General features: G+C 50.7%; 1 protein-coding gene across 1 annotated transcript in view; it reads left to right on the top strand.

Moving 5' to 3' along the window:
* INTS3 (integrator complex subunit 3) overlaps positions 1–27618 on the top strand; it is a 102460-nt gene that overhangs the window by 2394 nt on the left and 72448 nt on the right. Inside the window, exons 2-5 of the mRNA XM_063146024.1 lie at positions 14348–14431; positions 16424–16507; positions 24926–25039; positions 25746–25830. Coding sequence (XP_063002094.1) covers positions 14348–14431; positions 16424–16507; positions 24926–25039; positions 25746–25830 — 367 coding nt within the window. The remainder of the gene's footprint in view (positions 1–14347; positions 14432–16423; positions 16508–24925; positions 25040–25745; positions 25831–27618) is intronic.

Genomic DNA, 27618 nt, shown 5'->3' with positions numbered 1-27618 from the left:
TCTGTAGTTAAGCATAACGTCAATCAGGGTGTTGTATTTTGGTTTCCCAGTGTCTCAACTACCAACTACGGCCTCTCCTGGACAGGGATAGCTTGACCACGGTGGTACAGGCATTGGTAACCTCAAGATTGGATTACTGCAACACGCTCTATGTGGGGCTGCCCTTGAAGCTGCTCCGGAAGCTGGAGCTAGTGCAGAACGCTGCAGCTCGGCTCTTGTCTGGAGCTGCCCCTTTCCAGCATGTAACTCCTCTGCTGAGGGAACTGCACTGGCTGCCTATTCGCTACCGGGCCAGGTTTACGGTTCTTGTACTTGTGTACAAAGCCCTAAACCACTTGGGACCAGGATAACTGAGAGAGCGCCTTCTCCCTTACCCACCTGCCCGGTCACTGAGGTCATCCGAGGGCCTGCTCCTGGTGGTTCCACCTAGATCCATCCTCCGATTGGAATCCACCAGGGGAAGAGCCTTCAGCGTGGTGGCCCCCCTCCTGTGGAATTCCCTGCCTCTGGAGGTCAGGCAGGCTCCAACCTTGTACTCTTTTCGGTGCCTCCTGAAAACATCTTTATTCCAAGAAGCCTTTCTTTAACATGCAGCCTTGGATTTCTGATTTTTGCTTCTTTTAAAATTTTGTTTTAACTGTTTTATTCTGTTTTTATTTTCATTTTACCTTCTACACCGCTCCGAAATTTTTTCAATGAGGAGCGGTATATAAATATTCTAAATAAATAATAAATAAACAAACTTGTTTGGGGTTGGCTCAGCAGGCTTCTCTTCTCCTTGGAAACATTTGCAGCGGCTGCTAAAACTTCTTTCAGGCTGTCCTCTCAGTCGTGCAAGCCGACTTGGAGTTGTCAAACATGACCCAGTCGTCGCTTGAGCGTTCAGTTGCATTTCTCACATGTTTGAGGAAAGGGTGCTCAAGGCCCAGACTGGCGGATTCTCAGGCCGTGTCTCCTGGAGCAGTATTTCTGGGAAGTGTGTCACAAGTCAAATTCCTGGAGGCGAAGGCTATCCATGGCTACTAGCCCTGATGGTTGTGTGCTACCTCCAGTTTTTGAGGCAGGAAGCCTGTGTGCCCTAGTTGCTGGGGAACATGGGTGGGAGGGTGCTGTTGCACCATGTCCTGCTTGTCAACGGCTGGTTGGCCACGGTGTGAACAGAGTGCTGGACTAGATGGACCCTTGGTCTGATCCAACAGGGCACTTCTGATGTTCTTATGAATGAAGAAGCATAGAAGCTGACTACTTGCCTTTCCAGACCAGGGGTGGCCAGGAAGTAGATCTCCAGATGTTTAGACGTTGCATCCCAGCCTTCCTGACCATTGGCCATGCTAGCTAAGGCTTCTGAGGTGTTCAAAGCCACAACATCGGGACATCTGCCCACCCTTGTTTTGCACAACATGTCCCGGAGGGAGGAGAGGAGAGGCGAGACAGTAAGGCCATAACTCAGTGGTTGAGCACCTGTTTTGCCTGCAGAAGGCTCAATCCCTGGCTTCTCCAGGTAGGGTTAAGGAAAGAATCCTGCCTAAAACCCTGGAGGGCCTCTGCTGCCAGTCCGTGTTGACAACATGGGCTAAATGGACCAGTGGTCTGTCTCAGTATAAACAGCTTCCTACGTACCTTCAGTCAGGGACTGTCTCTGCAGCTGCCCCACTGGGCTGCATCTAAGGGCAGGGATGGGCCAGCACGGCTCTCTCTGCTCGGCTTGGCGCCTGGGACTAAATGCCACTCAGCTCTTCTACTTCCAGAGCTGCTACCATGACAGGACGCTTAGAATCTGCTTTTAAGCACATGAGAAGAGCCCTGCTGGGTCAGACCAAGGGTCCATCTTGTCCCACATTCTGTCCACACAGTGGCCAACCAGCTGTCGACCAGGAACCCACAAGCAGCACACGGGTGCAATAGCACCCTCCCACCCATGTTCCCCAGCAACTGGCGTGCATAGATTGCGTGTGATACTGGAATGTAGGCCGTATGCCTGGGTGCGCTCGTCCTTATTCTTCTCCCTCGCTTTCTCCTTTCGTGTTGCGTTCTGTTGTTGTGCGGCGCTTTTGAGTACTTTGGCAACGAGGTGCTATATCTAAATATAGCACGTAAATTAATTGCGCGGGCCCAATCAGTACACTTGCTAGGCCCACAGACTCTCTTGCAGGAGTTCCTGAAACCCTTCTTTTTTCTATCTTCCATGGGGCACCGTGGTCACAGGTTGGCCATCCACGAACTAGAGCAGGCGTGGGCAAATTGTGGCCCTCCAGAAATGTCGGCCTGCAAAACCCGTCAATGGAGAGGGAGTCATGGAGCTGAACATCTGGAGGGCTGCAAGTTACCCATCTTTGAAGTAAAGCATCCTTTTAAAACCCAGAAGCTCAGGGTTGCATTTCCCCCCCGTCCAGAGCATGCGCTTTGGATAACACAGGATGTAGTTACAATTTCAGTGTCGTTCGCTCAGTTCAGACAACACGTTTCTCTACGCAGTGGGAAAACTCCACTCAATGGTTGAGTTTCTAGGGGTTACTCCCCACATAACATGTTCTAACTCCACTGTTGGGTGACTGTGGGCTACCGTGGAGCTGAGTAAAATCCATTACAACATTTGATTGACAGTTCCTCTGCCTTCTCTCCTCCCGATGGCATCCCATCAGCCATTGCTGCAAAAAAACAAACAATCCCAGCGGCTCTCCTAGAGTGGCACTCGCTCTTTTGGCCACTCTTGCCAGGGAGCTCTGTAGCCAGTGGGAAAAGTCAATGCAACGCAAGGCTAAACTCCACGGAGTCCTCCCCACAACACAACGGTTCTGCAGGAACTCTCCTCTGCACAGTATGGATATTCAGTGTGGAGCGTTTTCTAAAAAAACCCTCCACCGTGGGGTGGAGTTTTCCCTCCAGACAACACCTTGAGAAATGTGTTGTCTGAACTGAGCCGATGTGTGTTAGGGTACTGAGCGGGTGTCATTTAACTTACGTGCATATACCAAGAGTTAAAAAGAACAGCGAACACTTGTTCTTCATTTGATTGGTTTATATTGATTTATTTACTTTTTTTTTAAATCCCACTCCTCTGAGGCAGCCTGTCGTATAATAGGCAAAACAAGGCGGTCCCTGCCTGCAGGCGTACAATCTAAAAAGACAGGAGACCAAAGGAAAAAGGGATAGGAAAAAAATGGAGTAGTTTTTGAGCACTGCGGGTGGAATGGTCCTACATCCCACTCTCGTCTCAATGCAGCCTGCAGCAAAGGCTTTCTAGAGTTTCCTCTCTTATTCCCACCATAGAAAATAGTCTGTGGCCTCAAGTTACAGGAAGCCAGATTCCGGCTGGACATCAGGCAAAACGTCCTGACTGTTAGAGCAGTATGATAAACATCAGGAAAAACGTCCTGACTGTTAGAGCAGTATGACAATGGAACCTATGACCTAGGGAGGTGGTGGGCTCTCCCGCCCCAGAGGCCTTCAAGAGGCAGCTGGACAACCATCTGTCAGGGACGCTTGAAGGTGGATTCCTGCCTTGAGCACGGGGTTGGACTTGATGGCCTTATAGGCTCCTTCCAACTCTTCTATGATCTCTTGTCTGTCGGTTGTGGAGGGCTGCCTATACGCAAACTTCTCTGCCTACGGTGAGCACCTCTTCTGTGTGCTTGTGCTGCAAGCGATGTTTCCCTGTCGGCTTAGGCCATTCCCCCACATCACCTGCTTGCCCTGTGTATCTAATAGCCCTTCCATACACTGGCAGCGAAAACACTCCGTTGTGTGGCACTGGAAACGTTGTGCTGTCAGGCCTGGCTGCCAGCCTTCCTGACCGTAGTCCGTGCTGGCTGGAGCTGCTAGAAGTTGAAGCCGGAAACGTCTTATCAGGTTGGAGAGGCAAGTGGGCAGTTCCTATAGCCAGAGTTAGTAGCTTCCAAGAGGCTGCTTTGAGAACGTTGCCCACTTGACTTCACTGCAGGAAGGGTTATTTGTTGCCTTCTGGACATTTTCGCCTGCATTTCCCAGCAGCCCTCGTCAGCGTAGCCAACACTGAGGGATGATGGGAATTTTAGGCCCAAATATCCAGAGAGTCACCCCTGAGGATGCATTGGAGATCCCAGTGATGGAAAGCGGGATACAAATGTTTAAATAAATTTATCCACGGGGCTGTTTTATATTCACAACTGAATATAAAAGCTGATGGATGCGGGCTTGCCAAAAAAACCATCATTTTCTCTTTTGTAGACCATTGGTCTTCAGTAGCGTTTAGTTGCGCGTAAAGAAGTCTTGGTGTGTGTGTGCGCGATTTACAGTGTGTTCATTAATTTATTTATTTACTTTATTTATTTATTGCATTTATATACCGCTCCTTAGCCGAAGCTCTCTGGGCGGTTCACCAAAAGAAGGGCCCCCAGTAACTGCTGTGCCAATTTCACGTCAGGAACGGTGAAGTTCAGCGCAGGCAGACCTGCCAAAACAAACGTTTAGCGTCTGGGATGGAGAGATTTGCTCGGAGGCCTGTGATGTGGTGCTTTTGCTGAGTCCTCCCTGCCTTGGCCACTGACTAGGTGGGACAGGTCAGGATCCTCCAGCCCTCTGACGCATCTATTTAGTTTCACTTCCGTATTGTTTAACATAATAAGATATCTAAGCAGTTCACACTAAAATGCATATTTATTTATTTATTTATTTATTTAAAACATTTGTATCCTGCCCTATATCACTAGGATCTCATGGTGGCGTACAGATAAAACCATACCATATAAAACAATAAATATACGCAACTAAAAACAAATTAAACCATGAATCAAGTTCAAACCAGTATATAGTTTCAAAGCAATTAAAGCAGTTCAAACAGTGTGCAAACTTAGAATCATAAAATAGTAGAGTTGGAAGGGGCCTATAAGGCCATCGAGTCCAACCCCTTGCTCAGTGCAGGAATCCACCCTAAAGCATATCTGACAGGTGGTTGTCCAGCTGCCTCTTGAAGGCCTCTAGTGTGGGAGAGCCCACAACTTCCCTAGGTAACTGATTCCATTGTCGTACTGCTCTAACAGTCAGGAAGTTTTTCCTGGCTTCCTGTAACTTGAGCCCGTTATTCCGTGTCCTGCACTCTGGGAGGATCGAGAAGAGATCCTGGCCCTCCTCTGTGTGACAACCTTTCAAGTATTTGAAGAGTGCTATCATGTCTCCCCTCAATCTTCTCTTCTCCAGGCTAAACATGCCCAGTTCTTTTAGTCTGTCTTCATAGGACTTTGTTTCGAGACCCTTGATCACCCTGGTTGCCCTCCTCTGAACACGCTCCAGCTTTTCTGCCTCCTTCTTGAATTGTGGAGCCTAGAACTGGACGCAATACTCTAGATGAGGCCTAACCAGGGCCGAATAGAGAGGACGTGATTTGGAAGCTATACTCCTATTAATGCAGCCCAAAATAGCATTTGCCTTCTTGCAGCCATATCGCACTGTTGGCTCAAATTCAGCTTGTGATCTACAACAATTCCAAGATCCTTCTCGTTTGTAGTATTGCTAAGCCAAGTATCCCCCATCTTGTAACTGCATTGGTGAATTTAACCATTAAAGGCTTTGTTAAAAAGCCATGTTTTCACTTGGCGCTGGAATACAGTCAGCGTTAGTGCCAGTCGGGCCTCCAAGGGGAGGGCATTCCACAGCCGGGGTGCCGCCACAGAGAAAGCCCTCTCCCATGTCCCACCATAGCGTATGTGTTACGCTGGTGGGATGCAGAGAAGGGCTCCTCCAACAGATCTCAAGTCTCGGGAGAGGCGCTCCCTCAAGTATCGGGGTCCCATGCCATTAAGGGCTTTAAACGTCATTAACAGCACCTATATATCATATAATATAGGTTACATCAAGGAATGTCTCCCCTATATCAGCGTCCCAGGCAACTCTGATCTTCAGGGAAGGCCCTGTTGTCTGGGACGTGGTCTATGGCTTTCTGTTTGGCATCAACACTTCAGCGCTCCTTCTCTTCCGTGTAGCTGGCCCTGGGGAAGGACCTCGCCTCTGAGATGCGTCAGGACTTGATGCGGGCATGTTTGAAGCATAATCCGGTCCTGGCTATAGCTTCCTTTGCCATTAAGACTCAAAGAAACCTCTGTCTCTTTTCGACCTGCGGGACATGATAGATTAATACCCAGGATGACTGAAAAACAGATGCTCTTTGAAATAGCGTTGGCCGAAAGCTCCTTAAATCCCCAAGCATAGCGTGGGGGGGGGGGGAATGCCGTGATAGTCATCAGAACAACGCTCTTTGAAAACTTGGGGGAGGGGGGAGGTTAGTTTATCTCTCTCTCTCCCCCCCCCGAAATTCTCCTGTCCCTGACCCAAGATTCATAACACGTCTCCAACCATGAGTGTAACTTTCCATGCCGTCCGGGTCGATGTTGGCTTTATGTGGCCTTGGCCTGCCCGGGGCGGCTCTTTGGAGTTCGGCACGTGTCTTGGCTCATGGCTCACGTTTCCATCAAGGTTCTTAGAACTTCAGAGGGACGAGGGCCTTGAGATGCCACCAAGGAGGCATTCCCGTGTCGTACCCCTGGGAACACACCAAGGGCTTGGCGGGCAGCACATTTCTAAGGAAGAGGGCGCTGCGGAGCTGAAACCCACGCTGTCGGTGTTTGGGGTTGACCCAGAGCACCCTTCCCCAGGCTAGTGCCTTCTATAGGTTTCGGATTACAAATCCCATTGGTCACAGCCAGCATGGCCAATGCTCAGGAATGCTGGGACTTGTGCAAAAAATCTGGCTTGGGAGAGGCTCACTTAGAATCATAGAATTGTGGAGTTGGAAGGGCCCACAAGGATAATCTAGTCCAACCCTCTGCAGTGTGCAGGAAAACCAGTTAAACCGCCCCTGAGAGGTGGCTGCCCAGCCTCTTCTTAAAAACTTCCAGAGATGGAGAACCCACAACCTCCGTAGGTAATCTGCTCCACTGTTGTACCAATCTTACCGCCGGGAAGTTTTTCCTTATATTTAATCGGAATCTCGGGAGCTGTAACTTACACCCATTATTTCGAGTCCTAATTTCTGCAGCCGTGGAAAATAGTTCTTGACCCTTTTTTTCTGTGGCAACTTTTTATGTCCCTGAACACTGCTCGCACGTGGTCCCTCAGTCTCCAGACTGAACATCCCAAGTTCCTTCAGCCTGTCCTCATAGTTAACCAAAGAGATCCTCTTGCTGCTGACATAGAGGTGGGGAACCTCAGGCCAGGGGGTGAAATCTGGCTTCTTGGGATCCCAATGGGGCTGTCCAGGGCTCCCCAGATGGTCACGCTCCCTTCCTCGGACCCTTTCCCCCAATATTGGGTGCTGTCCCAGCCTTTGGCCCCACCCACTACTGGAATGCAGGCCCCCCCCCCCCCCGAGCTTCGAATTGGAATTTGGCCCTCGGGCTGAAAGGACCCCTATATTAAGCCTTCCTAATTCTCAGGGCCAGTGACCTACGCCGACGGCTAATAGGCCTTTATCATGGTCCTCTTTGATGTTGAAAACCCAGAAATATTGTGACCCAAGGCTAGGATGGAGCACCACAGGGTTGGCACAGAAAGGAAATACGGGTGTGCAACATCTGCCTGCAGGACAGACAAATAACAAGAGGTCTGGTCAGGATACGAGTTTTGCAGTCTGTTGTTGTCTGGTCAGCACGCCGGGCTTTTTCTTCCTGGTGTGCTCCAGTTTTAGCTTTCTAGCTCAAGCGATTGACCTCCGGATCATTGGGTGGCATACACACATGCGCCCAGGCTGGAGTCACATCCTGGTCCCGAATCCAGCCCCGAATCTGTGGTCTGGCCCCCGAATCTGAGACTGTGCACAGCGGGGAGGTGGAAAGCTTCCTTGCAGCTTCTCTATAACGTGGCGCCTTGTGGTCCGGTGTATCTGTGAGGGGCCTCGGCTCGTTCCACCCGCGGAGTGGCCTTGGTTGTCCCCCCCCCCTCCTCATTCTCAAGACCCAGGGCAAAAGAATTAATGCCAGCTGGGTGGGACTGGTGGGAAAATGGAAACAACCCGAGAGTCGCTTGTTAAACGTGGCCGCTCACGTGGAGGGGCACGTAGCTAAGTGAGCTTTCTCTGACTCTTTTTCTCGGGGACAGGTCCTATCTGCTGCAATGTTAACACAGAGAGCTTTCCTGTTCCCCTTCAAAGGGACAAAGGTCTCATTCCATGATGTTACGTAGCTCGTGCCAGTGTGTGTGGTGTCGGGGAAACCCAATTACAGCTTCTCCTTGGGGATCACTGATCAGGCAGGGTTTCTCTTTCCTGTTTTCTCTCTCTTCAGCTGTCGCAACATAGAGGCATCAAAGGGGTTTTGATTTAGGGCTTCTTCTGTGGCCGCATCAACAATCCGATCTGTGGGGAATATCTGGGGCCAGGCAGAATGCAAAAGCCTGGTGTTCTGTTTTCCTCTTCCTTCCTTTCCAAGACAGACAAGCAGGGGACAGACGCTGGCTGGCTGGCTGGCTGGCTCGCTCGCTCTTGGTGTGCGTGGCTTTGTTTTTCTCTTCCCCCCCCCCAAGAGAGAGAACCTGGCTTGCTTTGCAGTGACTGGAATCAGGAGGGGTAGTGATTCACTCATTCAATGTGCATTTACGCGCCATATATTTATTTATTTAAAACATTTGTATCCCACCCTATATCACTAGGATCTCAGGGTCCGGGCTACAGATAAAATTATCCAGTATAAAACAATAAATATACACCGCTAAAACCAAATTAAACCATTCATCAAGCTAAAACCAGTATAGAATTTAAAAACAGTAAAAACAATTAAAACAGTTGAAACGATGTGCAAGCTTGGTGAATATCTGCCCAGGCATTTAAAAAGTTTTGACGTCCTTTTCATGAGCTCCCCAGGCTGGGCTTGGGAAGACTGGATTTCAGACCTCTGCTCAGCTTGTGGATGGACGTTGGGCCGGTTGCCGCCTCTCGGCCTAAAACCACCTCACAGGATTGTTGTGAGGGTAAAAAGAGGGGTGGATGGGAAATCCATGTATAATTTACAAATTCCACCACTGCCCATGACTGCTTTTATCATAACCTATTAGGGCTTTTATCATAACCTATTAGGGCTTTTATCATAACCTATTAGGGCTTTTATCATAACCTATTAGGGCTTTTATCATAACCTATTAGGGATTTTGTAAAAAGCCCAGAGAGCTTCAGCTAAGGGGCAGTATATAAATGTAATAAATAAATACGTCTGACTAAAATGATCTCCATCAATGAATCATCTCAGTTTCTTTTATGTATTTATTACAAGTATTTATATTCTGCCTTTCAGGAGAACAATCCTATCAAGGTGGCTTACAAATAACATCAGAATACATTTTAACACCCACCCACCCAACAATATAAACATATAAACAGCCTTCCGAACTTCCCAGAAGGCAGTTGGTGGTAGGTGGACCTTTGGGGAGAAGGAAGCAGTCTAATTAAAGCAGGCTGTAAGGTCGTCTTTGCCGTCCTCGTTCTGCCTTCTCGATTAATCAATTACGGGTGCAATACTACGCATGTTTAGACAGTAAAAAAGCCCCCACAACTCCCAGCATTCCCCAGCCAGCACAGTAGTTGTAGGACTTTTTTCCTGTCTAAATATGTGTAGGATTGCATCTGTAATCTGTCCAAATGCACATCTGAGTGTTTCAGTCCTTCTAAATCCTGGTCTGTTCTGCTCACCATACCTAAAGAAGGATATTATAGAGCTGGAAAAAGTGCAGAAAAGGGCAACTTGAATGATTAAGGGGCTGGAGCATCTCCCCTACAAGGGAAGGTGACATCAACTGGGATTGTTTAGCTTGGAAAATAGGAGGCTAAGGGGAGACATGATAGAGGTGGACAAAATTATGCATGGTATGGAGAATGTGGACAGGGAGACCTTTTTCTCCCTCTCTCAAAATACTAGAACCCAATGGGGTCATATCCCATGAAGCTGATGGGTGGGAGAGCCAGGACAAATAAAAGGAAGGACTTCTTCACACAACCCAGAGTTAAATTATGGAACTCACTACCACAAGATGTAGTGATGGCCACCAATCTGGATGGCTTTAAAAGGGGGTTAGATCAATTCCTGGAGGCAAAGGCTATCAACGGATACTAGCCCTGATGGCTGTCTGCTATCTCCAGTATTCGAGGCAGTAAGCCTGTGTGCACCAGTTGCTGGGGAACATGGGCGGGAGAGTGCTGTTGCACCATGTCCTGCCTTGTTGACCCCTGGCAGGGCTCTTCTGATGTTCTTATGAATGAAGAAGCATAGAAGCTGACCACTTGCCTTTCTAAGCCGGGGTGTCCAGGAAGTAGTTCTCCAGATGTTTAACGTCACATCCCAGCCTTCCTGACGATTGGCCATGTAGGCAAAGGCTTCTGGGGGGTTCAAAGTCCCAATCCATCTGCCCACCCATCATGCCTATGTTGGAAAAGGTCCGTCCTCTTGCGCGTATGAGAATAGGAAATGTTTCTCCTAAGATGGCGCTTGTCACCTGCAAGTTTTTTCAGTCCTAATTTATTTCCCCCAAAACGGCTGGGCACGTGCTGTGGTTTGAACCTGGGGCCTTCTATTTGCAAAGCAGGTGCTTCTGCTACGGAGCGGGCACTGCATGCTGGGGACAGTCCGCGCCTGCATCCCTCTAGGTGCAGCATGAGCGGGCCCTGCTCACGAAAAGCCCTTGCCCGTGTTGAAAAAACACAACTCAGTGCATATTTGGAAACCGCGGCAGGAGAAAGCCATTGGGGGTGGGTGGGTGGTGTCCCCCCCTCTCCGATGGAGGCTGCAAGCTGATGGAGAAACAGCATCTGGGCTGCTGGGATGGTAGCAGGGGCCTCAAAAATGGACATACCAGTAGGGTTAAGACCCCTGCTATTTATTGGGCTCTGGGTGGAATATTTCGAACCACAAATACAGGAGCTGCAGCGGGTGGGCAATCCTGCAATTCTGTCTCTCAGCCGTGTCAGTGGGAAGAGCCTTGCTGCTCTATTGACGTGATACGTGAGGGCTTGGCCCTCACGTTGCTCTGGAATCGTTCCGTTGAATCATCGACTCTCAGATAAGTGCCTTAAGCTTAGCAGCCCTCAGCCGTTACGGTTAAAGAGGCAGTTTTGCCAACGGGAGGCACTTGTGTCATGTCCAAGAAACATGTCCAGCTGAACTCCGCCCGGCATGTTCTATTAGTCATCCTTGGACCTCCGTGGCGGCGGCGGTGGCGGTGGCGTCGTCACCGCCGCCTTGGATTTAGAAGTTAACGGGCCCACGACGTGTTGTGAATCCTGACTTGTCATTCCTCTCGCTGCACTTTCATTAGCGGGGCACGCTCCGCGTTGTGCAAACATCTGCTCCTGCTGTTCGCTTGCAGCCAGAAGCGGCCAGCTACGCCACTTAACTTGAAAACGGCAGAGGCCTTTTGGCGTGTCTCAGTCAAGGAAGCCTCTCCTGTAAACGTAGGCACAGCCGGCCTGCAGGGGTAAATCCTGCAGAGACACAGGCAATTCTGCTGAGACCCCCTGCATTGGGCATGAGCAGAGTGGATCACCCCACCTTAGAATGTCTCTTATGATGGCGTTCCCCAATATTTTTGCTTTCTTTCCCCACGCGAAGAGCGTCGCTGCCTTGCTCCACTTGGACCCGATCCAAGCCGCTACTTTAATTCTCCTCCTCGAGGTCTTTGCTGCCTTTCACACAGCCGGCCACTCTTTCCTCGGCACCGGCAAAGAAGACGAAACGGTTCCGTGAGGGCAGGGTCCTGCGTTCCCATCCTTGACCTTGCGAATTGTCGTGTTGTTTTGCTTGCAAGAAAGACCCTGTGTGGGAACTTTTGAAAGCCATTCGCACTAGGAGGTTTGCAGAACGAGACGAAGAGGCGCGAGGCCTTGTGAGAATGAAACAGCAGTGAAAATAATACCCTGATGTAGTTGTAAGGGAACGTAGTTTAAGGGTAAGATTCACACTCTTGTTTCAAACATACGTGAAGACGTTTCGTTGGGAAAGTGGACTTAAGTCAACGGTATAAATTGTCCTTTCTCGCTGATTTAAATCACTCCACCTTGGTTTGGGGAGCAGCCCTCTGCGCCGGATCCTGCCCGTCCCCGCTGTACACTGAACGACTGAATAGGATTCGCGCATGACAGAGCGAGTGCGAAAATAGGCATAGATGTAGCATAGATGTAGAACCTGAGCTGTTCACCTGGTTGGTGCAGAATGAAGACCTATCCAGAGAGTTCTTTCCAGCTAAGAAAAGGCCTCCCTGATGTGTATCTGGGCACTTTTAATGACTCGCTCCTAAAAAGACGTCCTTGAGTCGTACCTCTGTGTGAAGTTGCATATAAGCCTAGAAAACTTAACTCAATCCCCCAAGGAAGTGTTGACCAAACTAACGTCTCACTCTAACTTGTATTTATTTATTTATTTATTTATTACATTTTTATACCGCCCAATAGCCGAAGCTCTCTGGGCAGTTCGCAAAAATTAAAACCACGAAGAGCATAAAAACAACCCACAAATTTAAAACACATATACAAAATACAATATAAAAAGCACAACCAGAATAAAACCACAACAGCAAAAATTAATATAGGTTAAAATATGAGATTAAAACAGCGAAGTTTAAAGTTAAATTAGGCGTTGAAATACTGAGAGAATAAAAAGGCCTTCAGCTGGTGACAGAAAGAAAACAATGTAGGTGCCAAGCGAACCTCTCTGGGGAGCTCGTTCCACAACCTGGGTGCCACAGCAGAGAAGGCCCTGCTCATGGTAGCCACCTGCCTCACTTTCTTTGGCAGGGGCTCACGGAGAAGGACCCCTCTGGATGATCTTAAGGTCCAGGCAGGCACATATGGGAGGAGGCGTTCCTTCAAATAACCTGGCCCCAAACCGTTTAGGGCTTTGAATGTTAGTACCAGCACTTTGAATCGGGCCCAGACCTGGACTGGCAGCCAATGAAATTGTAAAAAGACCAGTTCATCATTTGTAAGCTAAAAAGGCATAAAATAAACATCTACAGCAGAACTTGCTTCTTATTGTGCAGGGGGACAATTTATTTCCCGTTTCTTTTCTTTATGATTGCTATTTTATTGTTATTTACGTAATACATAGTGGATATCATACTACCGATGGGTACAAACACCAAATACTGCTCACAGGGATCAAGTTTTAACATCAAAGGTAACCACAAATTAAAAGCAGCCGTAAGAATTGAAGCCCAATCAGGGTGGATTGGATTTAAATCATGATTTAAATCGCAAATTAAATCATGTGACACCCCCCCCTTTTTGGAGGGGTGTCACATGATTAAATCAAGTCTACTCAGAAAGACTTGATTTAATCATGTGACACCCCCCCCCCAAAAAAGTGCAATCTATTCATTGAATTTTTCGAAACTTAGCACTTAAAAGGTAAGGGGTTGGTTCTGTGTACATAGATTTGCAAAGGCACAATGGGGTTGTGATTTCTGCAGACGCAAACTCACCGTTTGGAGAACTGTAAAACTAAGCAGCTGTGATAATATCTTCTAGATAGAAAAATTGCCCAATAACCTTACAGAAACCTCTGGAAGAGCGTGACGTGGTGAATGGATTAATGGAATTCGTTTACCAAAAAATTTAAACATGGCATGAATATACAGCCTCATGCTACATAATTAAAAACTAATCCTTATTTCAAACCTTTGGACTATAATGTATCTTAAATAGAAAACTATCTATTTAAACTATCTTTTTCTTCTCTCAGTATTTTAATTTATTTATTATTTATTTATTAAACTTATATACCGCTCCCATAGCCAGAGTTCTCTCTGCGCGGTTTACAGAAATTAACACTTAATTTTAACTGAAATTAGAATTTTACTGTTGTAATTCTGTATTTTAATCTTATATCAGTTCCTGCTGCTTGGTTTTATCCTGGTTGTGCTTTTGATACTGTATTTTGTATTTGTGTTTTTAACCTGTTGGTTGTTTTATTCTGGTTTTAATTTTTGTGAACCGCCCAGAGAGCTTCGGCTATTGGGCGGTATAAAAATGTAATAAATAAATAAATTAATAAACCTTTGGATAGATTTTTTCTCAAAAAGCATTTTATTTTTTAAAAAAATCCGATTTAAATTTTAAAAAATCCAATTTTTTTTATTCTTTATTTTAAAAAATCACTGATTTTTATCCACCCTGAGCCTAGTCCATTTTATACCAAAGCTGACATTAAATCACTTGGAGGCCATTTCTGATTGCCACAGGTGACCAGTTGAGTGGTTTCTTACAGTGTCACTGCTGTATATACACACACATTCTCTTGCTGGGCGTGAGAAACTGGGGCATTCTCTGGCCCTTCTAGCCCCGCATGGCATGTTCCTTTTCCTTTCAGTTGCCACAACAATTTTGCTTTATCCCTTACAGAGGCTTGAAAGATGCATGGGCACCGTGACGTCTCTGACTAATGGGGTCTCGGAGAGGGAAGCCAATGACGCCCTGAACGCTCATGTGAGTATCTCCTGCCTGGAGTATTTCCTGCCTTGCAGGGAACCATTGTGAACATGCTGTCCCCACCATCTAAGACAGGGGTGTTGGACCTCTTTCCCTGGAGCTAAAAGCGGCCTATCTAGGATCCAGTTCTCCCTTTGGGATTCCCTAAATGGTCATGCCCCCTTCCCAGTGTCACCAAGTGCTTCCTGCTTCCTCCATCCACCTATTATTATCTCAGCTTTTGCACTATGCCCCCCCCCCGGGTGCTTCCAAAAGGCCTCTCTTAAGCTATTGGCAGTGAGAGCTCTACGTTACGTTACACTGGCGTTTTGGGCTCTGTCGTTTTTGCCTCCCCCCCCCCCCCCCCCAGAGCTCCTGCAAAATTGAATCCAGCCTTTGGGTTGAAGGAGATTCAGGACACCTTCTCTAAGAGGCTGGGTCCCTTAATGGGGACGTAGCATCGGCGTCAGGCAAGCACACATTCTGACACAGGGCACCCAAATCAGTGAGGTTTCTTTATTAGAATCATAGAATAGCAGAGTTGGAAGGAGCCTACAAGGCCATCTAGTCCAACCCCCTGCTCAATGCAGGAATCCACCCTAAAGCATCCCTGACAGAGGGTTGTCCAGCTGCCACTTGAAGGCCTCTAGTGTGGGAGAGCCCACAACCTCCCTAGGTAACTGATTCCACCGCCTCTTAATGATGCCGCTTGATTCTGCAAAGCCGGGGCAGGGAACACGCAGACGTTATGAATCGGCTCCATCCAGCGTGATGAGAGTCGGAGTCCTGCGCCATCCAGAGGGCTGCAGATTCCCCGCCCCGGCTGTGAAAGCCTAGGCGTCTTGAGGGCGAGGTCGGCCTCTTCCCTGCGGGGAAGTGGGCAGTTGCCAGGGCAGGGGGTAGCGGCTCCCATGTTGCCCTGAAACTGGGAGGTTGAATTCAACACTCTCTGAGCTTGCTGTGAGCTACGCACAAGGCTGCGTCTGTGCTTCTCCACAGCTGCCTCCATGGATGGTGCCAGGTGGACCCAGCAGCACCATAAGAATTTGGGATTTGTTGTGGCCATCCTTACACTCCCCCTGCTGCAGCAACTTTTCAAACACCCTCAGGGCCGGTGCCAGGCTTTTTTGCGCCCTAGGCAAGGTGACCTGCTTTCACCCCCTCCCACCCCACCGTATCCCCCACCACCCCAGGTAGGCGGAGACAGGTTACCTGTCCCTCTCCCGAAGTCGTCCTGGCTTGGCGGGGTGCTGCGGTGGGGTGGGCGGGCGGGCAGCTCCACTTCCATCCGTCCCCCGCCAGCTTGGCTTTGGCTGGGAGGACCCAGCCGAAACCAAGCCAGGAAGCTGCGGGAGGGCAGTCAGACGGCTCCGACTTCCTGCGCGCCGGAAGTCAGAACGTGGAGCCGTTCCTTCCCCCTCCCCCCCCGCCAGCATCCTGGCTTGGCTTTGGCTGGGAGCGCCCAGCCGGGAATCTGGGGGAGGGCGGTCAGACGGCTCCAGGTTCTGACGTCCGGCGCGCGCCGGAAGTCAGAACGTGGAGCTGCCCGCCCCCGCCCCCCATTGTCCCGGGTTGGCTTCGGCTTCCAGTGTCCCGGAAGGCTTCGGAACGGCGCGCCCGGAAGCTGCCCTCACTCGGCCAGAGCGGCTCTGGGAGTGGGGGGGCGACTTCCGGGCACGCCGTTCGGCGCCCCCTTACCACTGTGGCGCTCTAGGCGGCCGCCTAACTGGCCTCTATGGAAGCGCCGGCCCTGAACACCCTGTAGGCCTGCCTGGGTTGTCCACCTTCTCTTTATCGACCTAGCCCGGATGCCTAGATCACCGTATTCCGCTGCTAGGCATTTTGCGTTTCCTTGAACTTGGGAAGACTCTGAAGTTTCGGGGCTCTTTCCTGCCACCATGGCGGGGATCTCTTTCTGCTGTTCACGCTCTCCTTCGTCCTCTGCCCCGTGCCTCCCTCCCTCCCCGCTTTGCTCTGCTCTCGGATGACCGACTTTCCTTGCTCCCTCAGGTTTGCAAAGGCGCCCCCCAGCACGAGGAGATCTGCCTGGGACTCTTCACCTTGATCCTCGTGGAGCCTTCTCAAGCGCAGAAGGTAAAGAGACCCGTCTGTCACTCTTTCCTTTTGCTCTTCGTTTCTCCTTACTTGTTTTATTTTACAATAGTCATGTACTATTGAAAATTTCCCCATTGAGAATTTCGGAGCGGCGTGCAAGATAAAATGAAAACGGAACAAAACACTTTAAAATGGATTTTAAAAGAAGCAAACTGTACAGTGAACCATGGCTGGTCATCAAGAAAGGCTTCCTGGAATGATGATGTTTTCAGGAGGCGCCAAAAGGAATACAAAGTTGGTGCCTGCCTGACCTCCAGAGGCAGGGAATTCCATAGGAGGGGGGCCACCATGCTGAAGGCTCTTTCCCTGGTGGACTCCAATCAGGGGATGGGTCTATGTCAGCCTTCCTCAACCTGGGGCGCTCCAGATGTGTTGGACTACAACTCCCAGAATGCCCCAGCCAGCTGGCTGGGGCATTCTGGGAGATGCAGTCCAACACATCTGGAGCGCCCCAGGTTGAGGAAGGCTGGTCTATGTGGAACCACCAGGAGCATGGCTTCAGATGACCTCAGTGACCGGGGGCATCACAAGTTGCGTCGTTCATCCGCCAGCTAAACTCCGTTATGAAAGCTGCCCCAGAAAGAGAATGTGTTGTCACCAAAGGAGCACGTGAAACGTTGAGGGGAAGGGTTTTTCCTTGCCAAGGAGTGTTGATTCTCTTCGTGGGGTGACAGAGGCTCAGTTCAGACAACACATGTCTCAACGGTGGCCTTAGAACTCCACGGCGGAGTTTTTACACCACCGTCGGGAAATGTGTTTCTGGAGGGAAACTCCACCCCACGGCGGAGTTTTTGGGGAACACACTGAATCTCCACGCTGTGCGGATGAGAGTTCCTGCCACAACCATTGTGTTGCCGTGTCGTGTGGAGGGCTCTGTGGAGTTTCCCGTTGCGTTGACTTTTCCCACTGGCTACAGAGTTCCCTGGCAAGAGCGGCAAAAGGAGCGCGTGCCGCTCTAGGAGAGCCACCGGGATTGGTGGTTTTTTTTGCTGATGGGATACCATTGATGGGACCGGGGGAGGAGAGAGTACGGAGGAACTGTCAATCAAATGCCGCAACGGATTTTACTCAGCTCCACGGTAGCCCATAGTCACGCAACGGTGGAGTTAGAACGTGTTGTTTGGGGTGCACCCCCTAGGAACTCAACCATCGAGGGGCGTTTTCCCACTGCATTGACTAACGTGTTGTCTGAACTGAGCCTTAGAGAAGTAGGGAAAAGACATCTTTGGGCCTGGGGAACCTAACGGGGGGGAAATGTCCCCAAAGAGCCCATCAAGGACTGCCTTATAGCGGCACGGAATGCTGAAAGACTGTTGTGGTGGGAGAAGAAAGGAGAACTTCGGGAGGGGAAATGGAATTGGAGTCGCCTGGAAAACGGCATTGCTGGTTGGCTGGCGGGAACCCTGAACACCGCAACATTTTGTTGCAACGGATTATTTATTTTTTATTTAGTTACGACATTTGTGTACCGCTCCACTTCTCAATCAGGTTCCGGAGCGGGGAACGTCAAAGGTAAAAATGAGAAAAAGGCGTTGCAAAGCAAAAGTTGCAGGCCAGTAGGCCGTCGAACGGCAGTTCCAGCTGGACTCCCCGTTCTCGTGCTGAATCTTTACAAGGCTGCGTTCGTCAACTTAGCTAGGATTTCAGTCCCCCTGAGTAGGCCCTGCAAAGGGTGGCCGTTCACCCTCCTGCACGAAATCTCATTTCTTCAGCAGTCTGCTTTCGGGGAACGGAATTGAGGAGTTAGTTTGGTTTCCCCCCCACTGCTGGCAAGGAAGCTGGTATCTGGGAATTGCCTTGTAGCAAGGTCTGTAATGGGATTATTCCAGAGTTCTCCCTCCGGTGGTCTCTTCCCCAAAAACACCCTCCTAGGCCTTACGGACCGCTCTTGATTCATAAGAGTGGGAACCACAACCGGTATAAAGGGTCGCTTCCTAGAGAGGAAGTGGACGTGGCACGGTGGAGAAAAGGCAAGAGTGACGCGCAGCCCTGAACTTCTGGTGCCCGCTTGACAGCTGCCATTTGCAGGGCTGGAGCACAGACCAGGATAGGGTCAGGTGATGGTAGGGGAGCGCTCTACCCCCATATCTCTGTGGGGCTGTATTCTGTTTCCCTGGCATCGGTGGCCTCGTATGTGACAGCGTTCAGTTTGACCGGGTTTGCATGATCGCGGAGCTTATTATCATCCCTTCTTGTGCGGTGGTGAACTGCCTAATTAACAAAATTACCTTTGCCGGATGTGGGTTGTTGTGATGTCCGAACCTGGCGAGGGTGGCCCGCTGGGGCGGTTTACGAGCCACCCTGAAACTCATGGGCAGCTTGCAAATGGCACTCCTGGGGAGGGAAAATCACCCAGGGTGGCTTATTTTTCCCTTTGCGATCATGTGAAACCGTACTGTGTGACCTATTGACACGTGAACCTCTTGGCCTCGTCCTCCTTGGTGGCCGGAGGCCGCCTGGCAAAGGCCGCTGGCCCTGAACGACGAATCGGCGTGACGGACGGGGCTTTGTGACCCAGCGTGCGTCCTCCGTTTTTCAAAGTTCGGGGAAATTCTTTATGGATGTTTCTTCATTACGAAGCCTTCTCAAACGTTTCCTTTCGAAGGACCTTCGAAGAAATGGGGCAGAATTTCCTCGGCTGGTCCTGTTTCTCCAGTGGCTTTTAAGGGGGCCGTTTTGCCTGCCCTTGTGGGGACTTCCATTTTGTGCCATCCGGAGAATTTGCCCTGGGGAGCAGGTTCCTGGCAGCCTTCTTTGGCTCTGCTTGTGGGTTGAACAGTTAGCTTTTCACGGTGGGAGGAAAGACGTTCCGCTTTGTTCTGGGGTCTGTGTTCGGAGGGACGCTCCTATTTTAAGCATGTGGCATTCTGAGAGGATTCATTCAAGACTGGGGGCCCATTGACACCTGCAGCCCCAAAGCAGCGTACGTAATTCTCCTCTTCATTTTTATCCTCACAGCAACAGCCCTGTGAGGTAGGCTGGGCCAAAGTCACCTAATGAGTTTTCATGGCTGAGTGGGGACTAGAACCCAGATCTCCCGACTCCCAGTCCGACACTTTAGCCACTACACCACACTGGCTTTCAAGTTCTCCCGGAAGTAAAGAAGGATATTCCGGGACGCCTTTTTTTGTTTTTTTTTAGAGAGGAGACATTTGCGCAATTGTGCAACTGCGCAGGTGCGATGTTGTGCGAAGGTGAGATTTTTTTAAAAAAGCACACACAACAAACTGTGCGCTGAAAGACGCCGAGCGCCATCCCGAAGGTGGTGAAAATGCTCACCCCTGACGCCCACGGACTCCCTCCGCAGAGCTCCGTGCCCGTTTCCTGAGCCCTGCTATTCGTGTGGAAGAGGGAGGACCCCGGGAGGGAGAGCCACACTGCCCACGAAGCTCCGGATGGTCCTTAGACGGCGGGGGGGGGGGGGGAGAAATGGGACAAAAGCAGCCGCAGCTATCCCAGGAGAACTGAGTGGTTGCCCCCGGTTCACCTGGGATCAGCTGTGCATCACTTGGGCGCGCAGGGACAACCTCATGACCACCCCGGGATAAATGGCAGGCGTAGATTAGGCCTGGGATGCTGCTTGCGGACGCCCAGGATGGCAGGTGTTAGGGGAAGAGGGTGGCCACCGCGTTGCACCAGGTCCCTTGCTGGAGTCTGGGAGAGGCTGGACGACTCCTCTTCGCCCGCTCCTCTTCGCCCTAAGCGTCGCAGAGAGTGGCGCACGCGGGGGTTTCGATCTCCGCTCTTGACCTCTCCTGCCCCTCCGCACATGCAGGAAATGAGCTCTGCTAAACTCCGTCCAGCTGCGCTCAGAGGCACTCGGACGTGTCGGGCCGCAAAAGCGACAGCGGCTGATGGGCGCGCGAGGCGGCCTCTTCCTCCTCCGCCCGCCTGGCTCTGGCTTTTAATTAAACTTCCATTCCCAAGCTGGAGGGAGAGCTTTCGCATCCCTCTACCCACCCCGGGGTTGTTGGGTTTTTTTGCTTTTACCTCCCACTTCCGCGTCATCTCCTGGCCGTGCCTGTCTCTGGAGCCTTCCTCTCCGGGGTGGGTGTAGCTGTTCAGTCCTGATTTATTCATGTCGGTGACACATCCGTCAGGTCCTGTGCCGCCTTCCCGTTAATGAAACGGGTTACGTGAGCAGGAGCTCCTGGAGGACGTCAATGGCAGCGGGGCGTTGAGCCGTGGGGAGAACAGAGCGACTGGAGTCCTCCGCTCACCTTCCCTTCCCGTGGGGGTCCGATATCAAAAGCCGTCGCATGTCAGTGCAAGTCTTATTTTGACGGAAGCCTCCTCCGCTTACTCTCCTCCGATCCAGTGCTCTCCAGCGGTTTTGGGCAACAACTCCCCTCCTTCCTGATGGTTGGCCAGGCTGGCTGGGGCTGATGGGAATTGGAGGCCAAAGGATCACAGTGGCCAACCAGCCATCGGCCAGGGACCAACAAGGCAGGACATGGTGCAGCAGCGCATGACGTTGGGAGAAGCTGCTTTCGCCCCATAATACCCTGTTGCAGTGATGCCTGAGCACCTCTTCACTGCAATAAAGGCATATCTGTCCTCCACCGACCCCTGATTTTCTTCTTGTTGGTACCTGGTCTTCCCCAATGCTGGATTATTGATTGTATCTATCTATCTATCTATCTATTGTATTTGTACCCCGCTCCTCAGCCAAAAATGGCTCTCGGAGCGGCTTACGGTCAATTAGCAAAGAAGACAGCCCCCGCCCTTCACACAGCGCAGAGTCAACTTACGGAACTCACTGCCACAAGACGTAGCGATGGTCACCCATTTGGAGGGCTTGAAAAGGGGGTTGATTTATTGATTTATTGATTTATTGCATTTCTATACCGCCCAATAGCCGGAGCTCTCTGGGCGGTTCACAAAAATTAAAACCATTCAAAGCATAAAACAACAGTATAAAACCATAATATAAAATGCAATATAAAAGCTCAACCAGATCAAAACAGCAGCAATGCAAAATTACAAATTTAAAACCATGTTTTTTTTAAAATTTATAGATTGTTAAAATGTTGGGAGAATAAAAAAGGTCTTCACCTGGCGTCTAAAAGCATATAATGTAGGTGCCAAGTGAACCTCCTTAGGGAGCTCATTCCACAGCCGGGGTGCCACAGCAGAGAAGGCCCTGCTCCTGGTAGCCACCTGCCTCACTTCCTTTGGCAGGGGCTCGCGGAGAAGGATCCCTAGGGTCCAGGCAGGTACATATGGGAGGAGGCATTCCTTCAGATTGCGTGGCCCCAAGCTGTTCAGGGCTTTAAATGTTAATACCAGCACTTTGAATCGGGCCCGGACCTGGACTGGCAGCCAATGAAGCTGGAAAAGGACTGGCGTGATGTGGTCTCGTCGGCCAGTCCCTGTTAGTAAGCGTGCTGCCCTGTTTTGCACCAGTTGAAGTTTCCGGACCGTTTTCAAAGGCAGCCCCACGTATAACGCATTGCAGTAATCCAAACGAGAGGTTATCAGAGCATGGATCACTGTAGCTAGGCTATCTCTGTCCAGATAAGGGCGCAGTTCGTATATCAGCCTGAGCTGATAGAAGGTGCTCTTTGGATCAATTCCTGGAGGAGAAGGCTATCCAGGGCTACTAGCCCTGATGGTTTATGTGGTATTTCCAGGTTCCGAGGCAGGAAGCCTGTGTGCACCGGTTGCTGGGGAACATGGGTGGGAGGGTGCTGTTGCACTGTGTCGGTCCCTGGCCGATGGCTGGTTGGCCACTGTGTGAACAGAGTGCTGGACTAGATGGACCCTTGGTCTGATCCAGCAGGGCTCTTCTGATGTTCTTAGGTTCCTTACCCTGGGGTAACTGATTCTGCCGTGTCTCCCCATCTTCTGCGCCTTCTGCTGTCTTGCCCCCTCTGCTCAGAAGCTGCCCAGGGGAGGAAGCGCCTTGGCCGTCGTTCCGCCACGCCACGGCGGTAGTTTCAGGCCAGGGTCCCGCCCTCCTGCTCCTCGTCCGAGTGTGCGTGTTTAACATTTGAAAGGCCAAGCCCAGCGTCCCTCTGTCGAGTGCGCCTTTTCATCAGGTCTCCGGGGCGGCGCGTGGAAAGGAAACCGGAGCCTGCCACGTTTCATCAGAGGGTTCTTTTCGGAGCCTCATTAACCTCTCCAGGGAAAAGGGGGAGAGCAAAATCCCTCCTTCGCCGGAACGGCCTGACATTTAGCAGTGCAAATTAACGTTAATAGAGGGATGAGCAAGCAGAGGCCTTCCTGATTCCTCCGCCCCCGTTACACACAGGCAGACACCTTGCAAGGCAAGAGGAAGCAAGCGAGGGAAGTCAGAGACCCGTTCCCACCCTCCACCCCCTCTGTGTCTTCAGCGCTCTGGTTTCAGGCATGTTGACTTCAGAAGATGCGTGTTCACGTCGCTCTCAGTAGCAGCATCTTCACACGTTTTCCCTCCCTGGAGCCTGGGTCCGCAGGCCACGTGCGGCTACCTCGCTTTTCACAGACTCCTAGAATAGTAGAGTTGGAAGGGGCCTCTAAGGCCATCCAGTCCAACCCCCTGCTCAATGCAGGAATCCACCTTAAAGCATCCCTGACAGATGCTTGTCCAGCTGCCTCTTGAAGGCCTCTAGTGTGGGAGAGCCCAAGGCTTCCCTAGGTCATGGGTTCCATTGTCGTACTGCTGTAACAATCAGGAAGTTTTTCCTGATGTCCAGCCGGAATCTGGCTTCCTTTATCTTGAGCCCGTTATTCCGTGTCCTGCACTCTGGGAGGATCGAGAAGAGATCCTGGCGCTCCTCTGTGTGACCACCTTTCAGTCCCACCAACCCGCGTTTCTCTCTGTCCCAGTCCTTGGCAGCTGCCTGCCAGCTTTCTCATGCCAGCCTCTGGCTAAGCCTCAGGCCGATGGCGAAGCCGGGGTGACCGGAGACAGCCTCTCATCCCCCAGGCCATAGAAGCCAAGGAAGCCCAGACGGGAGATATTCAGCGTGTGCCGTCGCACGTCCCGGAAAAAGCACCGTCCCAGTGGATTTATGATCGTCCGGAACATTTGGCTGTACTCCGGGTCTGTTCCGCATGATGCATCAACAGAGAGTTATGTTCACATAGAATCATAGAATCATAGAATAGCAGAGTTGGAAGGGGCCTACAAGGCCATCGAGTCCAACCCCCTGCTCAAGGCAGGAATCCACCCTAAAGCATCCCTGACAGAGGGTTGTCCAGCTGCCTCTTGAAGGCCTCTAGTGTGGGAGAGCCCACAACCTCCCCAGGTAACTGGTTCCATTGTTGTACTGCTCTAACAGTCAGGACGTTTTTCCTGATGTCCAGCTGGAATCTGGCTTCCTGTAACTTGAGCCCGTTATTCCGTGTCCTGAACTCTGGGAGGATCAAGAAGAGATCCTGGCCCTCCTCTGTGTGATAACCTTTTAAGTATTTGAAGAGTGCTATCATGTCTCCCCTCAACCTCCTCTTCTCCAGGCTAAACGTGCCCAGTTCTTTCAGTCTCTCTTCCTAGGGCTTTGTTTCCAGACCCCTGATCATCCTGGTTGCCCTCCTCTGAACACGCTCCAGCTTGTCTGCGTCCTTCTTGAATTGTGGAGCCCAGAACTGGACGCAATACTTTAGATGAGGCCTAACCAGGGCCGAACATGTCACGGGGTTTGCGTTTGCAGGGCTCCTTTCGTCTCGAGTGCCAGCTTTCATTTTGGAGAAGTTCTATGGGGCGTGCGTTCCCACAGTGGGCGGGGCCAGAGGCAAAAAAGGGGGCAGGGCTAAAACACCTGCGTAGTTTAGCCTAAAGCTATTCCTGCAAGGGTGTGGAGTCTTTTAGGAACCGGGCAGGGGTGGTTCTACACCCCTGCTTGAGAGGAACGATCTCCCTGGATCTCTTCTCGATCCTCCCAGAGTGCAGGACACGGAATAACGGGCTCGAGTTAAAGGAAGCCAGATTCTGGCTGCACAGCAGGAAAAACTTCCTGACTGTTAGAGCAGTATGACAATGGAATCAGTTGCCTGGTGAGGTGGTGGCCTCTCCCACACTAGAGGCCTTCAAGAGGCAGCTGGACAGCCATCTGTCAGGGATGCTTTAGGGTGGATTCCTGCATTGAGCAGGGGGTTGGACTCGATGGCCTTGTAGGCCCCTTCCAACTCTGCTAGTCTATGATTCTATGATTCTATGATTCTACCCCCATATCTCTGTGGTGCTGTAGGTGCTTCACTGGCAACCAATGAAGTGATTTTAAAACTTGTGGACAGACAGATGCACGTCCTCTTCTATTATTGTAGGTATAAAGGATTTGTATACCATCCTTCAATTACTGCAGGCTGATTTCTTGTCAAGTGCCATAGTGTCATTGAACGCCATTCAAGCAGCCCCTTGTTCCCCCTACTCACAATCTTTCTCCCCCCACGGCCTTGTGTTCTTCCCTGCCCCAGTGTTACCGGGATCTGGCGCTGGTGAGTCGGGACGGAATGAACACCGTGTTGAACAAGATGAACCAGATTCTCATGGAGAAATACCTGAAGCTGCAAGATACGTGCCGTACTCAGGTGTGTGTGTGTGTGTGTTTGCACGTTTAAGAAAAAAAAAGAGAGATGAAGCAGGAGGCCAGATGAGGCTGGCAGTAATTCTAAGCTGGAACGGCGTTCGTTCCCCGTGGGCATGTCCGTGGAGTCTGGCATTCTGCAACCCTGACACCAAGATTCTGCAATCAGAGATTTGCAAGACGGCTTCGTTTGACACACTTAGTGCAATAAGCACCCCTGCCTGCTTTTCCTACCAATTTTGGAATTTTGCACGGAAATGGCAGGCCGGGTTTTACGGGGAAAGGACAGGAAGGGCGGGAAAGACTGTGAATGTTGGGAGACGAGAAACGGAAGGGTGTAGCGGACGGGCTCCTTCTCCTCTCTTCCCACCTCCCACGATGGGGACACCCCACGTAGATGCAATACTTTCTATCTATGGAGCAGAAACGGCCGTCGTGGTTTCAGGTTTTTCTCCACCTCCATGAGGGCTGGAAACTTGTAGGTTTTAAAAAAAGCAAAGCAAAGAGAGTCCCGGTTCTAGATTCCTTTCCAGAGCCTCTGTTTCATGAGCTGTGGGGCTCTTGTGGCCATGTTGGCCTTTTGATGCACGGGCCTGCTTGGGCGTTTAACCTAACCTATTCCCCGAAAATAACTCCTTGGCCAGGTGGGCATTGAGGAGCGTGGAGCATGCGTCTGGATTTGCTTTAAATTCTCCTCCTCTCTCTTTCAGTTGGTCTGGTTGCTGCGGGAGATGGTCCGGAGTGGGATCCTGGGCGTTGACGGCATCTGTATGACCTTCATGAAGCAGATTGCGGGTGAGTAGCCTAGAAAGGCCTCTTCGTCTTTGCAGGACCCTCTAAAACCCTGGCTCCCCCCATCCCCTTGGCTAAACTCAGGATTGATGTCCTCACCTAATGCTGCTTGGAGGAATGTTGTCCCTACAACACTCCCCCTTCAGGTTAGACGTGTGTCGTGTTTCTCAGAAAACTCCTGCTTTTGATGGGAGGCAAGTGACGAGGCCTGCTAAGTAATCGACAAAGCTCTTATTAAGCAACAAACGTCTCTTCTACCTGAAAAGAGTCTCACCTCTTGGAAACGTCCCCCTAGCCAAAACTATGAAAACTAAGCAAGGCAATTGTCCGCTCAAGGAGAATAGGAAGCCACTTCCCAAACGCTCATAACTTCAGAGCGCCTGGTGCGGAGGCAGGTTCTGGCGCAATCAAACTGACTTTCTCAAGCCTTCCTTCCGCCCCGTGCATTTGGGCTTCCGGCGGACCCTAGCTTCAGCTAGGTTGTCGGGATGCTCTCCTCCGGAAGAAACTTCACTTCCCACTGAGTGTGTAGGATTTGGCCTTGAGGAGATAAGCTCTGGAGAGGGCTGACTCCCAGCTAGGGTATTGCCCGTGAGAGCTTCCTCCCCCACTGGTACAGGCTGGCTGGTGTCTGACACTGTGTCTTCTAGTTCTGAATCTGATTCTGATTGATTACCTGAAACATCTTCTCCCAAAACAGGGGCAGTAGGGTTAGACATGACAAGACGTGTTATTTTTCTGTTTCGATATGAATCTTAGCCAGGCCATGGATCCATCCAGGCCAGGGGGGTTGAAGCTCAGCCTGGGGGGCAGGACCCAAATACCGGCCTGTTTTAGCTCAAAGCTCCTCCTGCAGGTAACTCAGCCTTAGGGGAGGCATTTCAACCTATTATTATTATTATTCATTTATTTATTACATTTATATACCGCCCCATAGCTGAAGCTCTCTGGGCGGTTTACAAAAGTTAAAAACAGTGAACATTAACAACAACTATACAAAATTTAAAACCATCAGAAGCATAAAATGCAAACAAAAACAGGCAATATCCGTTTAAAACAACTATTCTGGGGGTCAGTTAAAAAACTCAGCCTATGCTGTTAAATGCCCGGGAGAAGAGAAAAGTCCTGACCTGGCGCCGAAAAGATAACAGTGTTGGTGCCAGGCGAACCTCGTCGGGGAGATCGGTCCATAATTGAGGGGCCACCACTGAAAAGGCCCTCTCCCTTGTTGCCATTCTCCGAGCTTCCATCGAAGTAGGCACCCGGAAGAGGACCTTAGAGGTTGAGCGCAGTTTATGGGTAGGTTCATGTCAGGAGAGGCGTTCCGTCAGGTATGGTGGTCCCAAGCTGTGTTTTAGAATTAGGGGGGAAAGTGAACAGAAGCTGGGAAACCATCCTTCAATTCCCATAATGCCCTGGCTGTCACAGTTTATGGGAGATGGAGTCCGACACGTTTAGAGGATGCTGGGGTGGGAAAGGCTGCCGCAGAATAACGCGGTCCTTTTGCAACATCCTACCTTCCAGATATGTTGGGGGAAACGATTGGTGGTCAGGTTAAGATTGGTTAAGATCAGGTTAAGATTGGTGGTCAGAGTGCGGGGCCACCTGGGTACCTCTCGGGAGGGCCGGATTTGGCCCGTGAGCCTGACATTCCGCACCCCTGCTCCATCCCAAAGCCGTGCACTTGGACGAGGGTTGCCGTCTTTGCCCTTTGCAGATCTCAAGGTTCCTGGGGGCAGAGGAGGGTCTTTGCAAGCCTTTCCCCCTGAGATCCTTTCGGCTCGAGGCGCA

The sequence above is a fragment of the Elgaria multicarinata genome, chromosome 21, assembly GCF_023053635.1.
Source record: "Elgaria multicarinata webbii isolate HBS135686 ecotype San Diego chromosome 21, rElgMul1.1.pri, whole genome shotgun sequence".
Classification (NCBI taxonomy): domain Eukaryota; kingdom Metazoa; phylum Chordata; class Lepidosauria; order Squamata; family Anguidae; genus Elgaria; species Elgaria multicarinata.
Note: the sequence above shows the minus strand (reverse complement) of the source record. Positions and strands in the feature narration are given on the sequence as shown.